Below are 20,451 nucleotides of genomic sequence, written 5' to 3'. Positions count from 1 at the left end.
TCATGTACACCAATGATGTGGTATCTACCATATTTTTTGGAGTATAAGACACGCTCCCCCCCCCAAAAAGAGGCTGAAAATTTGGATGTGTCTTATACTCCGAATGTAGCTTTTTCGAAGCTTTTTTTCAGTCCTAATGAGGCACTAACAAGTGAAGCGATCTTCTGTGCTTTGTCTGCTTTTCTCATTGCTGCTCCCTCCGACGATCAGTTGTGCTTCAGGAGCTGTTTCTTATCCCCAACCAAGGGATAAAAAGCGTGCACGCGCATGCTCAAAACCAGCAAACTTATGTGCTGAAGCTGACCAGACTAAGGACGCTAGCCAGATGAATACCTGGTAGGCAGAAATGTTTTCCCCTATTTTCCTCCCCCAAAAACTAAGGTGAGTCTTATACTCCAGTGCATCTTATACTCCAAAAAAATATGGTAACTGAATAATGATGGGAACGTACATTATCCTTGAATATATTTATCTGCTCCCTCTCTATTTTCATTCCTGTTGAAACGTTCTATATATATATATTTTAAATGTTATTTTGTTCTTCTTTTAAAAGCTGTTAATTTCATGCTGTTTGAAATCAAGTAGCTGGGGCGAGTGGCGTCGGAAGCAGAAGGATGGGATAAAAATATCTCCACAAAGCATAAACAAACAAACCAGCCATAAAGCACTGTTCCAATATCTCGGGGGCTGCCACAAAGAAGAGTGGGGTCAACTTATTCTCCAAAACACCTGAAGGCAGAAGAAGCAGCAACGGATGGACACTAATTAAGAAGAGAACCAATCTAGAACGAAGGATAAATTTCATGACAGTGAGAACAATCAATTAGTGGAATGGCTTGTCACCAGTAGCTGTGGCTGCTCCATCATTGGAGGTTTTTAAGAAGAGAATCGGCAGCCATTTGTCCAGAATGGTATAGGGTTTCTTGCTTGAGCAGGGGGTTGGACTAGAAGAATAGAATAACAGAGTTGGACGGGACCTTGGAGGTCTTCTAGTCCAACCCCCTGCTTAGGCAGGAAACCCTACACCACTTCAGCTAAACTGTTATCTAATCCCTTCTTAAAAACTTCCAGTGTTGGAACATTCACAACTTCTGGAGGCAAGTTGTTCCATTGATTAATGGAATTAATTAATCCACCCCTGCTTGAGGTAACATCTTCAGAGAGCATCAAGATCTCCTCAGCATCGTCTCCGCAATGAGATCCAGTGGCTCAGCAATAGAGGACAGGCTTCCCATGCAGAAATGTTGGAAGTTCAATCCCTATCAAAGTTGGAAAATCTTTAGCCTGAAATAGAACATAGAATCATAGGACTAGAAAGGACCTTGGAGGTCTTTTAGTCCAACCCCCTGCTTAGGCAGGAAACCCTACACCACTTCAGACTTCTGGAGGCAAATGGTTTCACTGATTAATTGTTCTGACTGTCAGGAAGTTTCTCCTTAGTTCTAGGTTGCTTCTCTCCTTGATTAGTTTCCACCCATTGCTTCTTGTTCTACCCTCAGGTGCCTTGGAGAAGAGCTTGACTCCCTCTTCTTTGTGGCAGCCCCTGGGATATTGGAACACTGCTATCATGTCTCCCCTAGTCCTTCTTTTGATTAAACTAGACATATCCAGTTCCTGCAACCGTTCTTCCTATGTTTTAGTCTCCAATCCCCTAATCATCTTTGTTGCTCTTCTCTGCACTCTTTCTAGTGTCTCCACATCTTTTTCACATCGTGGCAACCAAAATCGGATGCTGTATTCCAAGTGTGGCCTTACCAAGGCCTTATAAAGTGGTGTTAACACTTCACGGGATCTTGATTCTATCCCTCCAAAACTCCAAGGCTCCTTCCAACACTGTTATTCTGTTAAATAAATACATCTGTATGGGCGACGAAATAATTCTCATCAAAAATTATTTTGGTTTTAGACTGCACTAATAGCTCAGGCCTCACGTTAGGAGAGGCATCTGAAAAGCGACTGTTCAGATGGCGTTGAACTAACCACTCCCCTAAAAAAAAACCATAAAACCACTTTAGTTCCAATCGTATTTCTAAAACCCTGCGGATGGATCAAGGGTACGTTTTCATCCATTACCGGTTTTGACCTGATTTAATCTGACAAAAGAGGGCAGACCTACCACCCCAGGCTTATGTGGGGATTCTTTGGCAGATCAGCAGACATTCCTTGGCTGACTGAGTTGACGTGAAAAGTGTTTCCAGAAGGCAGAAAGTTTGGAAGTCCACCAGGAGGAAAATAGAAAGCTTCAGTTTATTCAAACTCGAGCCAGACAACCGAGGGGAAGGGAAGCCATGGAGCTCAGCACTCCAAGGTGACTTTTCTGAATCTCTGGAACAGAAGATAATTTGTTTTTAAGGAAAAAAACCTGAAAGCTGGGGAAGTTATTTGTTTCTACCGAGAGTCCTCTGCTTCTCGCCGTGTTCCACAATTTTCTCGTCTACGTACAATCCCTTCCGCTTCCTCACAGCATTCATGTACTTGCGAGACTGATTCTCGGAATCGGCTTTCTCCCCAAAGTGCAAATACTCCTCCTCGGTGGTGGGTACCCAAAACGGATCGTCTGAAATGATCTGGAAAAGAGGAAGAGGAGGAATAGCGGTTAAGAGGATGGTTGGCCTTCTTGACTGGAAGGTTGGCCATGCAAGACCCAAGCACCAGGTGGCGGGGTGAGCTCCGGTTCCTTTGCTCCAGCTCCTGCCACCCTAGCAATTTGAAAGCATGCAAATGCAAATAGATAAATAGGTACCACTTCGTTGGGAAGGTAACAGCATTCCATGCTCCTCAACATATAATCATGCTGGCCACCTGACCACAGAAATATCTTCAGACAACGCTGACTCTCTCGGCTAAGAAATGGTAGATGAGCATCACCTTCTAGAGTTGAACACAACCAGATAGGGGAAACCTTTGCCTTTGTTACGAAGAGCAGTTTAATCAAAGGAATGAAGAACAGCTTGAGAATTATAATTCTGAAGTCAGGCAGCCAAAGGAAAAACAAAATCTAATGTTCTGAGGCTTCCCCAAAAAGCACGAAGCAGATTCCTTGTCCCAGCAAAACTCCTTTTATTAGAGGAATGTGAATTCCTCTCATTCATATTCAGCAAAGGCCTGGTAAACAGTCTTTCAAAGGAATATTTATGACTACAGACCTTATCTAGCTTGGAAAGCTGCCATGTAAATATTTTCCAAACGCAGGGCTGTGCAAGGAAAGACTGGGCACAGAGTCTCTGAGATTCACGGACAGATCTTCACACTCCTGAAATGAATGAGCGAATTGTTTCCTGCAAAGCCCATTCCTCTTTCACTCCTCTTTTATGTCCTATTGGAGGGGCCATTCACCTTACACCTGTGGCTTTACTCCCAAATCAACCCTGATTTCTTAGTTGTTCTTGTCTTCTGGCAGCTCTGCGCATGCACACAGTGGGAATAGGCTCCAGTTGTTCATCTGCCTCACTGCTGTCTAGTTTCGAAGGCAGCTGAGAACTGCCAGATGGCCTTGGCCCCGTCTTTGCCTCTAACACAAATCCCTTGTCCGAGCCTTCCCCAGACTCCAGGACTGGCCCATGTTCCTCCCCAACCTCCCCGCTGCCAGCTCTAGGCCACAACATCTAAAGACTCCACTTGAAAGTAGAACTCCAAGAGCTTCTCTTTGACCTATCGACCAGCTTTTCTCCACTTGCCATTTTCTACAACGGCTGCCACTGCTTATTGCATTTCACTCCTTTTATCTCAATTTTCCTGCCCTCAAGTACTGCTTCATATCTTGCGCAATGCCAGGGTTTATTTGAAGTCTGGCCGTATAGAAACACAGTCCACTAAAGAGAGAGCGAGAGAGACAAAGAAAGCCCCCAGAATGTTCAGTGTGAAATTCAGGGAGTTTAGTCTGATCACATCTGGAGTGGAGGCCACCGGCGGGGGGGGGGAGGGGGGAGCAATGGGGGGGGCTGTCCTTGGCTGTGTGGCTTGGAGAGAATACAGGAATCCCAAAGAAACGCAGGCAGCCGGTGTGAATTTCTTCAGAAGGGTTTGCTGCGGTTTCTAAACGACTTGAGTGTGGCGCGTGGGATAAGCCTACAAAATGAGACAGTGGTCGGCAAACTGCAGCTCGGGAGCCACATGCGGCTCTTTGGCTCCTTGAGTGTGGCTCTTCCACAAAATACCGCGTGGAGCAGTAGCGAGGCTCTGCGCGGCCGGCGATGGCTCCGGAGGCCATCCACGGAGGGCGGGGTCCTCCTCGCGTTCCTCGTCTTCCCGGATGGCTTCCGGAGTCATCGCCAGCCGCGCAGAGCCTCGCCGCTGCTCCACACCGTGGAAAACATAGGCCCCCGCGCACAACCCGTGCAATTAGAGTCTCGGAGACTTCGTAACCGTGGGGACTTGTTTTCACTCGCCCGGGCTTCTGCAGAAGCTTCCCTCCCAAGCCCTCTGAGGGAGGAAGGGACAGTTGGCAGAGGGGTTTTGGTCCTACTCGGGGCTGTTAATTGCACGGGGCGTGCATGCGCCTATGTTTTCCACGGAGTGGGGCCACGGCCGGAAGATGAGAAATGCAAGGGAGACTACGGAGGCCTCGTCCTTCTGAAGAGGACCTGTCCCCGAAGAGGGGAGATGTGGTGGCATCAGTCTTGGGATGTTCTGCAGAGCCCTCCAGGGAAAAATGTCGCTGCCAGGTACTTTTAACCATATATTTTGGTTCTATGACTGCAGAATGCTGCAAAAAAACCATAAATGCAGGCCAGTTGTTGAGTGTTTCAGATGTGATTGGAACACTCAACAAGGTGACCACAGTATGTGTGTGTGTGTATCGGAGTGTGTGTGTGTGTGAGTGAGAGACAGACAGACAGAGGTACAGAGAGAGAGAGAGAGAGACAGAGAGAGGGAGGGAGGGAATCAGAGACTGACAGATACAGAGGGGGGGGGAGGGAGGGAGAGACAAACAGACACACACAGTGACAGAGAGAGAGGAAGGGAGGGTGGGATGAAAGAAAGAGAAAGAAAGAAAGAAAGAAAGAGAACTTATGACCACAATTGAGCCCAAAATTTCGGTTGCTAAGCAAGAGCGTCGTTAAGTGTGTTTCACCACCTTTTCCAAGTTGCCCGCGCCCACTTGGCTCTCAAAAGAAATTGATATTTGGCTCTGTTGACTAATGAGTTTGCCGACCACTTCACCCTAGGAGAAAGGGTGAAGGAGGGAGAGTGGTGTCCCTTTTGGAACAGCGGCAAAGGGAAATGGCCCTCTCCCTCCCTTGATCTCATGACGTAGCTCCTCTTGCGCTGAAAAGACCCATCAGCTTCCAATACTACAATGTATTCTGCAGCGAGTCAAAAAAAAAAAAAAGAAAGCCGTAGGCTGCCCCTTGGCACTGAAGGGTATCTGATTCTAATTCAACTTTGCTGGCAGAATTGTTGGAGGACTTTTCTCGCAGGAGCCAAAACAATCTCACTTTTTGCTCATAACCGAGTCTTCCCTAAACTGGTGCTAACCAAATTGGTGTGTGTGTGTGTTCTTGCACAATAGGGTTTTTTAAAATTTTTATTCAAAATGTTAAAATATAACCACCACCCCCTCAAAGTGTGTGTGTGTGTAGGAATACAAAAACTAAGGAAAACTAAGCAAGACAAAAAGTGTGCATTACAAAACACACATATGCATAGATTGATATGCTCAGTTAAATACTGGTAAATATATTTCTGACTACCCTGGCTGCTCTTTAGAAGGCCAGATGCTGAAGAGGAAACTCAAAGACTTTGGCCACCTAATGAGAAGCAAGGACTCAACTGGAGAAGAGCCTAATGCTGGGAACGACGGAGAGCAAAAGAAGAAGGGGACGAAAGAGAATGAGGTGGCTGGATGGAGTCACTGAAGCAGCCGGTGTGAGCTTAAATGGACTCCAGAGGACGGTAGAGGACAGGAAGGCCTGGAGGAACGTTGTCCATGGGGTTGCGACGGGTTGGATACAACTTCGCAACTAACAACAAATAACAAATAGATCTCAAGAATAATAGTTTCCTTGCAAAAGAGGCCCACAGTTTATGAATTTCTACAAATCCGTTTATTTCCCCAACCAATTTGACCTGGCATCCAGCTACTATATAAACTAAATGGGGTGGATTCCTAATCCCATCACTCTGATTTCTGGACATTGCTCTTCTAGGCCGGGGGTGATGAGAGTGGGAGGAGTGCTTAAATCTCGCCTTTCTTGGTTAAGGCTAGTTAGAGTGGAATTATGAGCAGAATGTACAGGGAGCACTCAACTTAAGGCCACAATGGGGCCCAACATTTCTGTCGCTGAGAAATTTGCAAAGTGGGTTCTGCCCCATTTTACAACCTTCCTGGCCACATTCGTTAAGCGAATCACTGCGGTTGTTAAATCAGTCACACGGTCGTCAGATGAATCTGGATTCCTCCCTTGACTTCGCTTGTCAGACGGTCGTAAAAGGGGATGACATGACCCTGGGACACTGCGACCGTCATAAAGACGAACCAGTTGCCAAGCGTCTGAATTTTGATCACGTGATCATGCCATGGAAGCTGCAATGCTCATAAGCGTGCAAAAAATGCTCATAAGTCACTTTTTTCAGTGCTGTTGTTAACTTTGAATGGTCACTTCTGTAAATCGAGGACTAGCTGTACACACTACGGAAGAGCAGGCAAATGCATTGCTTAAAAAAGGATTAATTAAAACCGTAGCCGGGCATCTATAAAATTAGGTTAGCTGTCACTCACCAAACCTCTTAAGTGGGGGGGGGGGAGAGAAACCTTCCTAAACTGCAGTAATGTTTTTCTTTTGTACGCTGCTATTGTGCTAAAAGGGACGCAGTGGCTCAGTGGCTAAGACGCTGAGCTTGTCAATCGGAAAGGTCGGCAGTTTGGCGGTTTGAATCCCTAGTACTGCGTAACAGAGTGAGCTCCCATGACTTGTCCCAGCTTCTGCCGACCTAGCAGTTCGAAAGCATGTAAAATTTGATTTGATTTGATTTGATTGCACTTATATGCCGCCCTATTCCCGGAGGGACTCAGAGCGGCTCACAAACCAAAGGTAGGGGATACAGACAAGAGGAAAAATAACAAACAAGCAACTACAGAAAGAATTTAAAAACAATCAACAGCCACACAATTCGAGCGGGGACGGGAACTGGTCAAGTAGAAAAAGTAGAAAAGTAGAAGTACAAGTAGAAAAATGGGGACCACCTTTGGTGGGAAGGTAACAGCGTTCTGTGCGCCTTCGGCATTTAGTCATGCCGGCCACATGATCACGGAGACGTCTTTGGACAGCGCTGACTCTTCGGCTTTGAAACGGAGATGAGCACCTCCCCCTAGAGTCAGGAACGATTAGCACATAAGTGCAAGGGGAACCTTTACCTTTATTATGCTAAAAGGTGACGGGAAAAGTAAAAAAAAACAAAACAAGTGAAGAGCTTTCCAAAGCATGGATAGACTTAACCACACAAATCTACTTTATGATCTCTATGGCCTTCAGTTGTGCTGCGTGGTTATTCCAATTCACTCTCGCCGCATGAGATTCCACAATGAAATTTACGCCTGGCCTTGGATCTCACTGGCTGGCCGCTTAGTCAAGTTCTCCAGATTTGTTGAAACCAGATGTTTAGAGAAAGCATGACAGCCAAAAACTCGCAAATAAAAAAAATGATTAACACAACATACGAAAAGAGGGGCCTATTACCTTTCTGACCGAAAGACATTAAGACGGTAGCCTCTGCATAAAATCTAGAAATGATCACCGGAAAATAGAATAGAGTAGAGTAGAGTAGAGTTCAATTCTTTATTGGCCAAGTGTGATGGGACACACAAGGAATTTGTCTTTGGTGCCTAGGCTCTCAGTGTACATAAGAAGGCAAGATACATTCATCAAGAATCATAAGGTACAACCTTATGATTTCTATCTTAACCTCAAATTTATATCTTAACAAAAAGATTCAGTTCTCTTGTGCCTGATCAACAGTGCTATATCCTCCTAAACCATCCACCTCTTTTAACGACCCCATAATTCCTAGCGGGGTGGAGTCTGGGCAACTGAGTGGATCTGAGTGTTTATTGGCCGGATGCCCTTCTTTTTGCCAATGTGGAGCTATATGCAGCAGATATACATTCTCAGTGTGCACAGAGAGAGAAATATCTGCCTCTACCTAGGATCAAACTCACAGCCTCCTGATGGTGAGGTGAGAGCTCCACCTCTAGGCCACTGCGCCCCCTCTCCAGAGCCTCCTAAATGCACAATGGCAACACGAGAACATGTGTTTTATTGGATTGTTATTAAAAGAACCTCCACTGGTATTAGTCAAACAATCACTTTCTATGATGGCTATTATAATGTAAAAGGTAAAGGTTTCCTTATCCAGTCATGTCCGATTCTATAGGGAGGTGATCATCTCTGTTTCTTAGCCGAAGGAGCCAGCATTATCCAAAGACGTTTCCGTGGTCATAGGGCCAAGCATGACTAAATGCTGAGATGCATGGAAGACTGTTAATTCCCCACCAAAGGGGTACCTATTTATCTACTCTCATTTGAATGCTTTCAAAACTGCCAGTTGGGAAGGAGCTGAAGCAAGGAACGGGAGCTCGCTCCGTTGCGTGGTGCTCGGATCTCGAACTGGGGCTGTCAGCTCTTTAGTTGAAAAACTCAAGTGTCTTTAAACCGTTGAACCTGTCAACCCTGAAGCTGATCTGGCCGAAGCCATCTTGGGGGAATAGGGAGCGGGGGATTAGAGACAGCTGGGGTTGCGTAGCCAAAATAAAACACTTTGTCCAGGGAACCAAGGATGTTCTCACACCTGGTCGGAGGAAGGAGGAGTGATGTCACCAGACCAGCAGAGGCCATGTGACTTGATTGTTTGGGGTTGAGAGGAAAAAACTTTCACTTTTAATTAGGTGAAAACTGAGGGTCCTTCAGAGTTGGTTTTCACCAGATAGGTGCCAATATGATATTTCCAATAAAGTTCTTCTTTGAGGAATCTACCTGCCTCCGAGTTTTTGCTTGCGATGGATCTATTACTTGGAGCCCTCACATTGCCCCTGTGCCCTTATTGCAATTTATCTTCCCATAAAAATAATGCAAAAACTATATTGTTAATCTGTGAGCAAGTCTATATATCAAGCCAGGTATAAACAGCTCAGGAATTCACTTAAAAAAAAAAAAAAAAACCCCAGCTGTCTCCAGCAGAAAATCTCCCTACAAAACACGAGTTTATTAAAAGTAGGAATAAAAACAGGCTTATAATAAAATCTGATAGCTGGCAATATATTTAAACCAACCGAGCAGCTGGAAAAAAAAGAAAGAAAGTAAATTTTCAAGAAACAGGAAATAATAAATTATACAATGTCAAAATGGTATTAAATCATGGACCCAAATTAAATTCTGATATCGTACGACTAGTGGCCCAGCATGAATGATAGATATCAGGATTTTGCAATCAAGTAGATAACTGAAGGAGTTTCAGGCATACATGATGCACTTTTGACAGATATAGTTAAATTTTCTAAAATTAATAAGAGTGTTATGGATGATTGATAATTTACAACATTACACAACTGCACTGCGGTAAGATATCATCTTTTACCCTGAATTACATCTATATCTAGCTTTGAATTCATTTTCTGTGATTGATTAAGAATAAAAAACTGGATTGATAAACCTCACTGCTAACAAAAGCTACAGAATTCCCCATGACAGCTATCAGTCAGTTTTTATTTTATCATCTTTTAAACTTAGAAAGAGAACTGGTTGATTTCTACCGTGTTTCCCCAAAAGTAAGACAGGGCCTTATTTTCTTTTGGCCCCCGAAATAAACGCTTGGCCTTATTTTCAGGGAGGCCTTATTATTTTTGAGGTGCAGGAGGCCCCTTAACCTCGGCCCACGGATCAGCTGATCCAGAGAGGGCCGGAAGTTCTGTCTCTGTTTCTGGCACACTCTTGCCAGCCCTAATGTCGCTGGGCCTGCTGCTCTTTTTGCGACTGCCACTAAGAGAAGGGATGCGGTAGCTAGGGTTGGCAGGAGCGGCTTCCGCGAGGCCATTCCGTGCGGATGGCAGGTGCACGTGGGCCGTGTGGGGCATGTTCCCCCATCAGGAAATAGCGGGGACCGGCTATGCATGTGTTTATTTTTGGGGAAGGGCTTATTTTAGCGCATGCGCTCAAAAGCCCGACTGGGCTTCTTATAGCAATAACAGTTAGACTTCTATACTGCTTCATAGGGCTTTCAGCCCTCTCTAAGCGGTTTACAGAGTCAGCATATTGCCCCCAACAACAATCCGGGTCCTCATTTCACCCACCTCGGAAGGATGGAAGGCTGAGTCAACCCTGAGCCGGTGAGATTTGAACAGCCGAACTGCAGAACTGCAGTCAGCTGAAGTAGCATTTAACCACTGCGCCACCTTGGCTCTTATCCAGGGAGGTCTTGTTTTTGGGGAAACGGGATAGTTTTTGGGCTTAGTAGTTGTTTTAGGATGACTTATATTATTTATAGAATTTACTAATATCACAATGAAAGGTAAACATTTAAAAGAGTTATATTTTAATCAAAATTTCATGGGGAAGGTTCATTGCACTAATGTTGTCATCTATGATTACAAACATACATATATTTTTTTTGTTTTGTCTAGTGGTTAAGGCACTAGGCTAGAAACCAGGAGATGGTGAGTTGTAGTGTTTCCTTAGGAATGGAAGCCAGCTGAGTGACTCTGGGCCAATCACAAAGGGCTAGTGAGTTCGAGGCATGAAAGCTAACTGGGTGACTTTGAGCCAGTCCCTCTGTTTCAACCCAACTCACTGCACAGAGTGGTTACTAGGAGGAAACTAGGAGAAGGAAGGCGTATTTGGTCTGTTTGCCGCCTTGAGTTTTTTTTTTTTTTAATAGCGTGAAATTAAATAACCAAACAAACAATAAATGTTTCGATTCTGGAAGGGGATTCTGGAAGGGGATTTATATAGCAATGAAACATTTGACAAGAAAGGAGCAGGTAGATTGCTCAGTGTCACCTTTCAGGGGAGATGGTTGGCATAAACATTTAAAAAAATAAAAAATAAATAAATAGAAAAGAATAGAATAAACCTCACTACATTATAAAGAAGCTTCATGTGCCTCTATATTTGGATTTGCTATAACGCTGACCCTCTTCATTAGGGGAAACCAGTGGCGGAGAAAACTCCCCAGAAATGAGGGGCTTTGCAGGTGTGGCTTTAACCTTGCCTAGATAAAGTCACTTGGTAGAGAGATGGCCAGCATACCAATGGAAGGAAGGGAGGAAGGAAGGAAGGAAGGAAGGAAGGGAGGGAGGGAGGGAGGGAGGGAGGGAGGATAGATAGATAGATAGATATATAGATAGATAGATAGATAGATAGATAGATAGAGAGAAAGAGAGAAAGAGACTGACAGACAGACAGAGACAGAGATTCATTCATTCCTGGTGGGGTATATCTTTTCCAACTGAATTATATTCACTGGTAGCAACCGGAAACATCAACTCTGCGTCATTCCAAATGGTGCTCAAGAAGCAGATCAAGGGGAGTATTCACATCCGTTGAGGATGACGGCAAAAACAGCAGTCCTATTTTTAATAAAACCCTGCCTGCTATTGTTTTCCTTGGTGCCAGTCAAGAAAATAGAAATGGAAGAAAAGTTGGTGGGGCGTGGGGGGAGGGAGAGAGATTTAAGAGTGTCAATTCTAATGCCAGGGGAAGTGTGTGTCCATATCGTGAATTTTAAAAGTATGCTCAGGGAAATAGAAGCACAGCCTTATACAAGGCATTTAGGAAGACATTCTTTCTTAATACAAGGTGCAAGCTACCTGAGACAGATTATTTTGCACCTATGCCTGCATTTTCTTTTCACACAGGGCACAAAAAGAAAGAGAGAGAGAGAGAGGAAGGGAGGAGACAGGGAGGGAGAGAGAGAGGGAGAGGGAGGAAGTGAAGGCGGGAGAAAGAAGAGAGACATGGAAGGAGAGAGATAGAGAGAAAGAAGAGAGAGGGAGGAAGAGGGATAGAGAGAAGGGAGAGAGAAAGAAGAGAGAGGGAAGGAGAGAGTGAGGGAGCGGGATAGCAATAGCAATAGCAGTTAGACTTATATACCGCTTCATAGGGCTTTCAGCCCTCTCTAAGCAGTTTACAGAGTCAGCAAATTGCCCCCACAGTCTGGGTCCTCATTTCACCCACCTCGGAAGGATGGAAGGCTGAGTCAACCTTGAGCCGGTGAGATTAGAACCGCTGAACTGCAGATAGCAGTCTGCTGAAGTGGCCTGCAGTACTGCACCCTAACCACTGCGCCACTTCGGCTCTTCTCTGAGGATAGAGAGAAGGGAGGGAGAAGAGAGAGAGGGAGGGAGAGGTAGAGAGAGAATAGATTGCAAATGGGTGTCTTTCTATTCTTCTCTGTTCCTTAAAACGTCTTCCACTCAAAAAACCTCTTGATTGTAAATTACACGGTTTGAGAAAAATACAGCTTAAGAATGATTAAGAGATAGGAAACCGGGGAATCGTGCGGGATCCATTTATTTTTTTATTACTCTGATCATCCCACAAAGAGGCTTTAGAATTTACTATATCTATTTTGGCATTTAGAAATAGTCTAAACGTCTAAAAAAAGTTAATCCTTTTAAACAGGATAGCTTCGCCAAGCATTGCTGGCTAGTTAATTTGTTGACTAAGCCCCAGCTAAGTTTAAGGAGCTCAGAGATCCATCAATAGAGATCTTGATAAAAGGCTCTGGGAAGTCCACGAACAGGACAAATTCTATTTAAACATCACAGAAGTTCTCATCAAACACAATGTGTTTTTAATCTCTTTACAACTGTTGATTGATATGGAATTTATAAGCTGTGCCACAGGTAACCTGTTTCTGCATAATCAACCTATTTTTCCCTCCCTTCCTGCATCTCATTCTAACTTAAATCCTACATCAGTTTAGCCATTCCAAGCAGTTGATGAAAGAAGCTGTAATTCATGACAGTTTATAGCTTTTAATAAAATGTGTTCAGTCGGAAAGGATGCTACCAGACTCCTGATTTTGGCTTAAACGCAGCTCTTTTTCATACGACGTCTTTAGCTATATCACAATATCTTTGGTTACTGTTGTAACCAATTATCTTTTGAAATTGCTCTAATCCAGGGGTCAGCAACCTTAAACACTCAAAGAGCCATTTGGATCCGTTTTCCACAGAAAAGAAAACACGGAGCCGCAAAGCCCTTCCCATGCCTGACTACTTCCTGAACGACCATTGAACTAGTATATGTAGTTGAATTAAAAGTTCTGTTTTCAAGAGGAAGAGCAGGGGAGAGGTAAGGGAAGGAAGGAAGGAGAAGGAGACGAGGAAGGAAGTAGAGAAGGGAGTGAAGAAGGAAGGGAAAGGAGAGGAGGGTGGAAGGGAGAGAAAGAGAAGGAGAGATAGTAGGAAGGGAAGAGGAAGAGTGGAGGAGAGGCAAGGGAAGAAGAAAGAGGTAAGGAGAGGTGGGTGGAAGGGAGAGAAAGAGAAGGAGAGGAGGGAGGAAGGGAGAGAAAGAGAAGGAGAGAGAGCAGGAAGGGGAAGAGAGAGGGTAGGAGTAGGGGAGAGGTAAGGGAAGAAAGAAGGGGAAAGAGAGGAGGGAGGAAGGCAGTAGAGAAGGAAGGGAGGGAGAAAAGAAAGGGAAAATGAGGTGGTGTTACAGCAGGCGCTAGGGATGGTAAACAAAGCAACCCAAACTGTATATTATATTTTTTTAAATGGAATAACAAAAGTATAATGGCAAAGAAAAAGAATAACTATGTGAATGTATACTTATAATTGTATGTAAGAGAATAAATGATAGTAAGAATATAAAGCATAATATAGGTAAACAATATTTGGTTATAAATAGCTAAGTATAAATAAATATAGAATAGTACATAAAAATGGATAACGAATAAGGGGACCATGAATGCAAGATAGAAATATATAGAAGGGAAAACACTAACCGTAAAGAAACCGATATGGAACTGCTGTAGAATATATGATGGAACTTCTTGTTCCTATGTTGTTTTAAGTCATGTGTTTGTTTTTGTTGATGTGTTTATGTGTTTAAAATAAATTTTTTTAAAAAAAGTTCTGTTTTCTTCTGAAACTTTTCTTTGATTCATTCATGGTTGGCCTACCGGAGGTCGAAAAACTCAATAAACCGTGTGCCGGTGGGTATCACACATTGGCGGTTGTGACTCATATTTTGAGCGACAGGTGGCTGACCTCTGATCCAATCCATCCTCAGCACACTCTGCAGCTGTGAGTCCCTCAAGCTGATTTTGATTGATGTAAAGGATTCCCTTTCTCTGTTGTAAATTGATTATCGACAATCAGTTTCATCAAACAATTATGTTTGATTGAAAACAGATAAGGAAGAAAAACTATTTCAATTCTGCTTCCTTTTCATTTGGCCATGACAAAAAGAAAGGAATGGATTTCTAGAGGAAAATGGAAACCAACCTTTCCCAATGGAAGCCTTTCTATACTTAGTGGAAAGAAATAACCAGGAGAACTTGGCAATGTTTTCGCCTTGTTGCTGGTCACGGCTGACAGCCTGATCCTTAATACAAGCTCACAACAGTCTCATGATCTACACCGGGCAAAACTCACTGAAACAGGACATATGTAGGTCCTACCTTATGTTTGTGTGTGCTTCACTGCTATGTGGTGACATGAACTGTGTGGAGGGGAAACAAAGAGGGGGGGGGGAAATGCTTGGGGAAACGAAAGTAAATGCTGTATCTCCTCCAGACGCTACCTCAAGGTCACCCAGTTAGAGGAAGGAGGGAGCTGCGTACCAAATCATGGACTTGGACTGGCTGATATAAAAACATCCGTGACCTGACAAATGCGCGCACGGCAAAAGCGAGCCGACGAAACCGCGGTGAGAAAACCACGACATCATAAACACGCCCACAACGCGCCCACAAAACCACGCCCACAAAAGCGCGATTTAAGTTAAGGTAAGGGTTAGGTTCAGGGTTAGGATTAGGGTTAGGGTTATTCGGTTGTTATTAGTTGTTCATTGAAGGTGCGCTTCTGCGCTCATTCGTCAGCGCAATTTCAAACTCGCGGTTTTCTCGCCGCGGTTTCGTCAGCGCGCTTTTGTCGAGCGCGCATTTGTCGGTGAACCAAAAACATCTTGCTTGAACCTAATTGGTTACACAAGGAGGGCGATGAGAGACAATGAAGGGAGGGAAAAGTAGAATTTAGGAATTTTGGCGCATGATTCTCAGTTCTGGCTTTGCATTACTTCAACACACTCTAATAAAACTATACCTTTCTCAATCAAGGATCGTTTCTACCTAAGAGGTTTAAGCTGTGGCAGATCTGACAACAAAATTCTATAACATTGAATAGCAAATGTTTCAATCCTGGTCACCCTTTGCGGTCTTTCCCCTCCCCCTCCATTATTACAACCTTAGGAAATCTTGCATGGATGGATAAAGAGGGTGAACAGAAATTTTTACCTCCCAGTGACTGAAGATCAACTGTGGACTGGCGAGCCCGCTCGTTCTCTTCCTGATTTCATCAGCAAAACCAAAGCTCTCCGCTACTGGCAATAATGCCTTGATGATGAAGATGTCCGTCCCTTCCTTCATCTCCTCTTGCAATACTCGGCCGACTCGCTTGGATAGGACACCATAAACACGACCTGCCAACACATGGGTGATATTATTTCATTGGCCTTCCCACCAACGTTTTGCCCATTCAGAGATATAGTTACAGGCAAAGGTGAGTATTTGTAACTCAAGGGTTGAAGTGAAGGATCCTTGCTGCTCTCTGTTTTCTTCCAGGCATTTTATAACCCAAACCACTGATGATGTTGCCTAGTTTGGTAATGAAATGTCTGCAAGAAAACAAGCAAGCTCAGAGAGCAGCACAGACATATATATTTACTGAATTACAAAGCCTAGGTAATACACGCAGCAAAAGAAGCAGAGAAAGTTTCAAGAAATAGTATTTGTGGCAAGCTATCATCCAGAATATAGAAATTTTTTTGAAAAGGAGGAGGAGGGACGCTCAAGGAGGGAGCAAATGATGTTCACAGCGCAATCTTAGCAATCACCCAAGGGACAAGGCATTTGTGAAGTTAAATAAAAATAACTCGCATAACGAACATTATAAATCATCCTTCACCAACTGAATTTTTTGGAGTGGGCGGCCATACCAAATTGAATTAATTAAATCAACTCGCCACCATCCAGATCTACTCAACTACTAATCAGTCAATTCCTGGGAATTCTAGGAACAAGGGCCCCAAATACTTGAAAGGGAACTAAGTTGGGGAATGTTGATCTACGTGTTGTCACTTATTAAATTATTTTTTTCACTTCTCATCCTTTAAATAGGTAGATAATCTGTTCAGGAAATGTTGGTTGTTGCAAAATGAGAATGTTAGGAACTGAAGCCCACACATCCTCAAGTTGCCACATTTGGAAAACATTGTGCTAAGCAAACACCCTCTCTAACCACACCCTCCTTCTACAGTGGTCATCCTTCGGGCAGGTAGTCCTCGGCTTACGACAGTTCATTGGGTGACCATTTCAAGCTGCAGCAGCACTGAAAAAAGTAACTTACGTCCATTCTTCACACTTATGACTGTTGCAGCATCCCCGTGGTCACCTGATCAAAATTCAAGACCCTTGACAATGGACTCATTTTTATGACCGCTGCGGTGTCCCAGGGTCACCTGATCCCCTTCTGACACAGTCAATGGAGAAGCCAGATTCACTTAACAACCAGGTTACTAACTTAACAACTGCAGCGATTCACTTAATAACTGCAGCAGAAACGGTCGTAAAATTGGGGAAAGCTCACGTAAAAGTGCCTCACTTAGCAACAGACATTTTGGGCTCAATCGTGGCCATACGATTGTACTCTATACCGGTTGCATTTTTGGTCTTTGTTACCTAGGACTTCTGCGGTTGCCATAATTTCACAGGTGTACATGGCGGCCATAAGCCTCTGGGGCTTGGCCTGCATGGCGTAGCGGCACGCTTCCTTCATGGTGGCAATCAGTTGGCCTGAGAAAGGGCCATAACAGTCCGCGTTCAACACCTCCCCTTTGCGCTTGTTCAGTGATTTTAGGCTGCACCTCTCGTCCTCCTGGGGTTCGTTTTCAGAAACGGGTTGAGTCTCCGTCCTTGACGGAGAGGGGGGCTCCTCATTGCCTTCGGTCTCTCCCGTAGCCTTCCCCTCCTCTGAATATTGCCTCTTGAGTGACATTTGCTCCGCAAACCTGCTCATGTCCCACTTCTCCACTGAAAAGCAGACGCCCATCAGTGGTTCTTCACACATCGGTCCGGAGAGCGTCGCCAACTGAAACCCGCTTACGATGCTGTTGTCAAAATCCCGATACAGACTGGCTTCTTTGGCCGGCTTGACGCCTTCGAGGCACTGCCAAACAGATCTCTTGTAGCCTTCGCATCTGTTCAATAGGAGGTTCGGTCCGCATTTCCGAGGGCCGAAGGACCAGATCCCATCCACAGCATTTCTCCATTTCCAGCCCTGCAGGTGTTGTTCTAGCTTCTGTTTAAATTCCTGTATCCGGCCGAGCGTCTTCTGGTTCATCTCCTCCGTTTTCTTGTCTTCGTTGAGGGAAGAGGTGACCCGCTCTATGGTTCGAATCAATTCGCTGTTTTCCTCCAGCAGTTGGGTTACTTCCTCCGGCAACGGCGTCGCTCGTACGCTCAGGGTGGTGTATTTGTTTGGCGTGGAGATTGTTATGAGTCCATCCGAATCTACTTGGACCCCTTCGGGGATTTTATTCTGCTCCTCTTTGCTCTGGTGGATGACGGCCACTTTCTGCTGCTTCCCGATTTCTTCGTTCACCATATCCACCTTGGGAGGCCTTGTGATGGTTTCTCGGAAGGGGATGATGGGCTCTGAGACGCTGATTTCTATCCGGGCAAACCTATGGAAAGCCAAAAAAATAAAAAATAAAAAAGCCGGAGTCAGGTCTGACAACAGTTTAAGTCCGCTGGTAAGTTAACACTCATTATCACCTGACCCCAACATTGAATTCCAGGGCGATCATATTAAAATATTTCTTTCTGTTCGAATATTAATGACTGGGAGAGACATGGTAACAAGGTCAGCCAGTGAATAGGCATGGCAACTAAGTCAGCCAATGGGAGCTTAAACACATCTGAGTCTGTGCTGAGAAATGAAACTGAAACAAGGCTGATCTCTGTCTGCTCTGAACTCTGCAATGAAACTAACTGTTCTCTCTTGCTTGTGTTCTGCTTGTAACTTCTACCACGTTGAAAGAATCTACTATTGGCATTGTACATTCATTCCTCTGTTATTATGTATATAAAGAAGTTAATGAATCCAGCTGAATCAGTTATCTGTGTGTGCTTTCTGGATTTGATTTTTCTGCAACAAACTCTGACACTTTCCTGCCTTCTTAGCAAAACGCCCATCAAGAGAGCACTAGCCTCTAAGAAAACAGTTGATTTTACAAAATTGAGCACAAAGAAAAGACATTTTATTGCTCATGAGGCTAGTAATTACCTCCAGATTGGCTTTCTGGTCTCACAGGATACAGGAAGGTTATTTCCAATTTTCAATCTGCAGCATTCCTGATGCTGTTTATTGTCAGAGGAAATCACCTGCCATCATCCCAACCATTACTAGTTAACTGCAGCGACAACTAGGCAAATGAAGGGATGAGGACAGATTCTTTTCCAGCTTCTCCAGATCCTCACTTAGCGACCATGCTCCAATGATTAGCTTAAGTAAAATGGTCACTAAGTGAATGTGTAGGTGTGAGAGAGAGGGGGGAGGGAAAGAGAGAGGGGAAGGAAGGGAGGGAGAGAGAGAGAGAGAAAGGAAGGCAGGGAGAGAGAGAGAGGGAGGGAGAGAGAAAGAGAGAGGGAGGGAAAGAGAGAGGGGAAGGAAGAGAGGGAGAGAAAGAGAAAGGAAGGCAGGGAGAGAGGGAGGGAGAAAGACAGAGGGGAAGGGAAAGAGAGAGAGGAAGGAAGGGAGGGAGAGAGAAAGGAAGGCAGGGAAAGAGAGAGGGGGAGGGAGAGAGAAAGAGAGAGAGGGAGGGAAAGAGAGAGGGGAAGGAACGGAGGGAGAGAGAGAGAGAGGACGGCAGGGAGAGAGAGCGAGAGGGAGGGAGAGAGAGCGAGAAAGAGAGAGAGGGGGGAAAGAAAGGAAGGAGGGAGAAAGATAGAGGGAGGTAGGGAGGAAAAGAGAGAGGGAGAGAGAGAGAGAGGGAGAAAGAGCCATCTCATTCAGACAAAATTCTCTTGTACAGCTAAACCAATGTTACTCTCACTCTAATGGATATTATCAGACGCACAAAATTTGATTGTAAATCTGTGTTCCGAAAATGATTTTTTAAAAATTGCATTTGTATTTGTGAATGGTTGCTAACTGAAGTGGTCAGCTAAACGAAAACTGTGTATATCTCATAGCGGCACTTGTCTCTGATTCGATGAGGATGACGCTGAATAAACTAGGTTTCTATTTTTTACCCTAGCATAAAGTTATCATTGTGAGTCTAACTTCTTTAATCATGCTGCATCAAAGCCATTTCCATAAGAGAGGGTCCTTTCATGTTGTCATCTCCCCCCGCCCCCCCCCCCCCCCCCCCGGTAACCCACCTTTCTTTCAAGTCATCCAAACAGCGCTGAAGATGGACTTCCCCTGCGGTAATTAAGACATGTTCGCCCGTCTCTTGGATCAACACCTGCACACAGGGATCAGCCTGGTTTAGGAGCTTCATTCCTTTAACCAATTGAGGCATCTCGCCTGGAAAGTCAAAACGCATGTTCAAACACTATGCCGCTAGAAACCTCTTGCTTCAAAGAATTCTGCAACATAACAAGAGAGCTGCAGAACAGGGGAGCGAAATCTTTCGTTCTAAGTTCAGAGTCACATCCAATCCATGACCGTCCTTTGGAATGAGCGCTCTCGATCTCAAGGGGATCCTTCTGCCTTCTTACCCCGGTATTATTGCTGAAGCAAATAATACTTTCCACCCTTCTGACTTTTTTTTTTTAGAGGTGTGCTAGCTTCCAATCAGGGTGAATAAATATTGTATTTATTTATTTGTTTGTTTGTTTGTTTGTTTGTTTGTTTATTTATTGAATTTGTCAAGCATGTATAAGATAACAGATATAAGTATAAACATGATTATGAATGCATAAAATGGATATGAATAAATGGGGTTGTTAGGACAGGGACGGTAGGCACGCTTATGTGCTTATGCACGCCCCCTTACAGACCTCTTAGGAATGGGGTGAGGTCAACAGTAGACTGTCTAAGGTTAAAGTTTTGGGGGTTTGGGGAAGAAACCACAGAGTCAGATAGAGCATTCCAGGCGTTGACCCTTCTGTTGCTGAAGTCACATTTTCTGCAATTGCATTTGGAGTCGTTTACCTTAAGTTTGTATCTATTGTGTGCTGATGTATTGTTGTGGGTGAAGATGAAGTACTCATTGACAGGTAGGACGT

General features: G+C 44.4%; 1 protein-coding gene across 2 annotated transcripts in view; it reads right to left on the bottom strand.

Moving 5' to 3' along the window:
* Positions 1 to 2,227: 2,227 nt before the first annotated feature.
* Positions 2,228 to 20,451, bottom strand: part of EFL1 (elongation factor like GTPase 1) — a 72,260-nt gene continuing 54,036 nt past the window's right edge. For both annotated transcript variants that reach the window (XM_032233358.1, XM_032233357.1), the window contains exons 17-20: positions 19,600 to 19,747; positions 16,897 to 17,900; positions 15,454 to 15,638; positions 2,228 to 2,567 (exon numbers count right to left, since the gene is read on the bottom strand). In XM_032233358.1, coding sequence (XP_032089249.1) covers positions 2,379 to 2,567; positions 15,454 to 15,638; positions 16,897 to 17,900; positions 19,600 to 19,747 — 1,526 coding nt within the window. In that variant the 3' untranslated portion in view covers positions 2,228 to 2,378. The remainder of the gene's footprint in view (positions 2,568 to 15,453; positions 15,639 to 16,896; positions 17,901 to 19,599; positions 19,748 to 20,451) is intronic.

The sequence above is a fragment of the Thamnophis elegans genome, chromosome 16 (assembly GCF_009769535.1).
Source record: "Thamnophis elegans isolate rThaEle1 chromosome 16, rThaEle1.pri, whole genome shotgun sequence".
Taxonomy (NCBI): Eukaryota; Metazoa; Chordata; class Lepidosauria; order Squamata; family Colubridae; genus Thamnophis; species Thamnophis elegans.
This window is presented reverse-complemented; position numbering and strand designations above follow the sequence as displayed.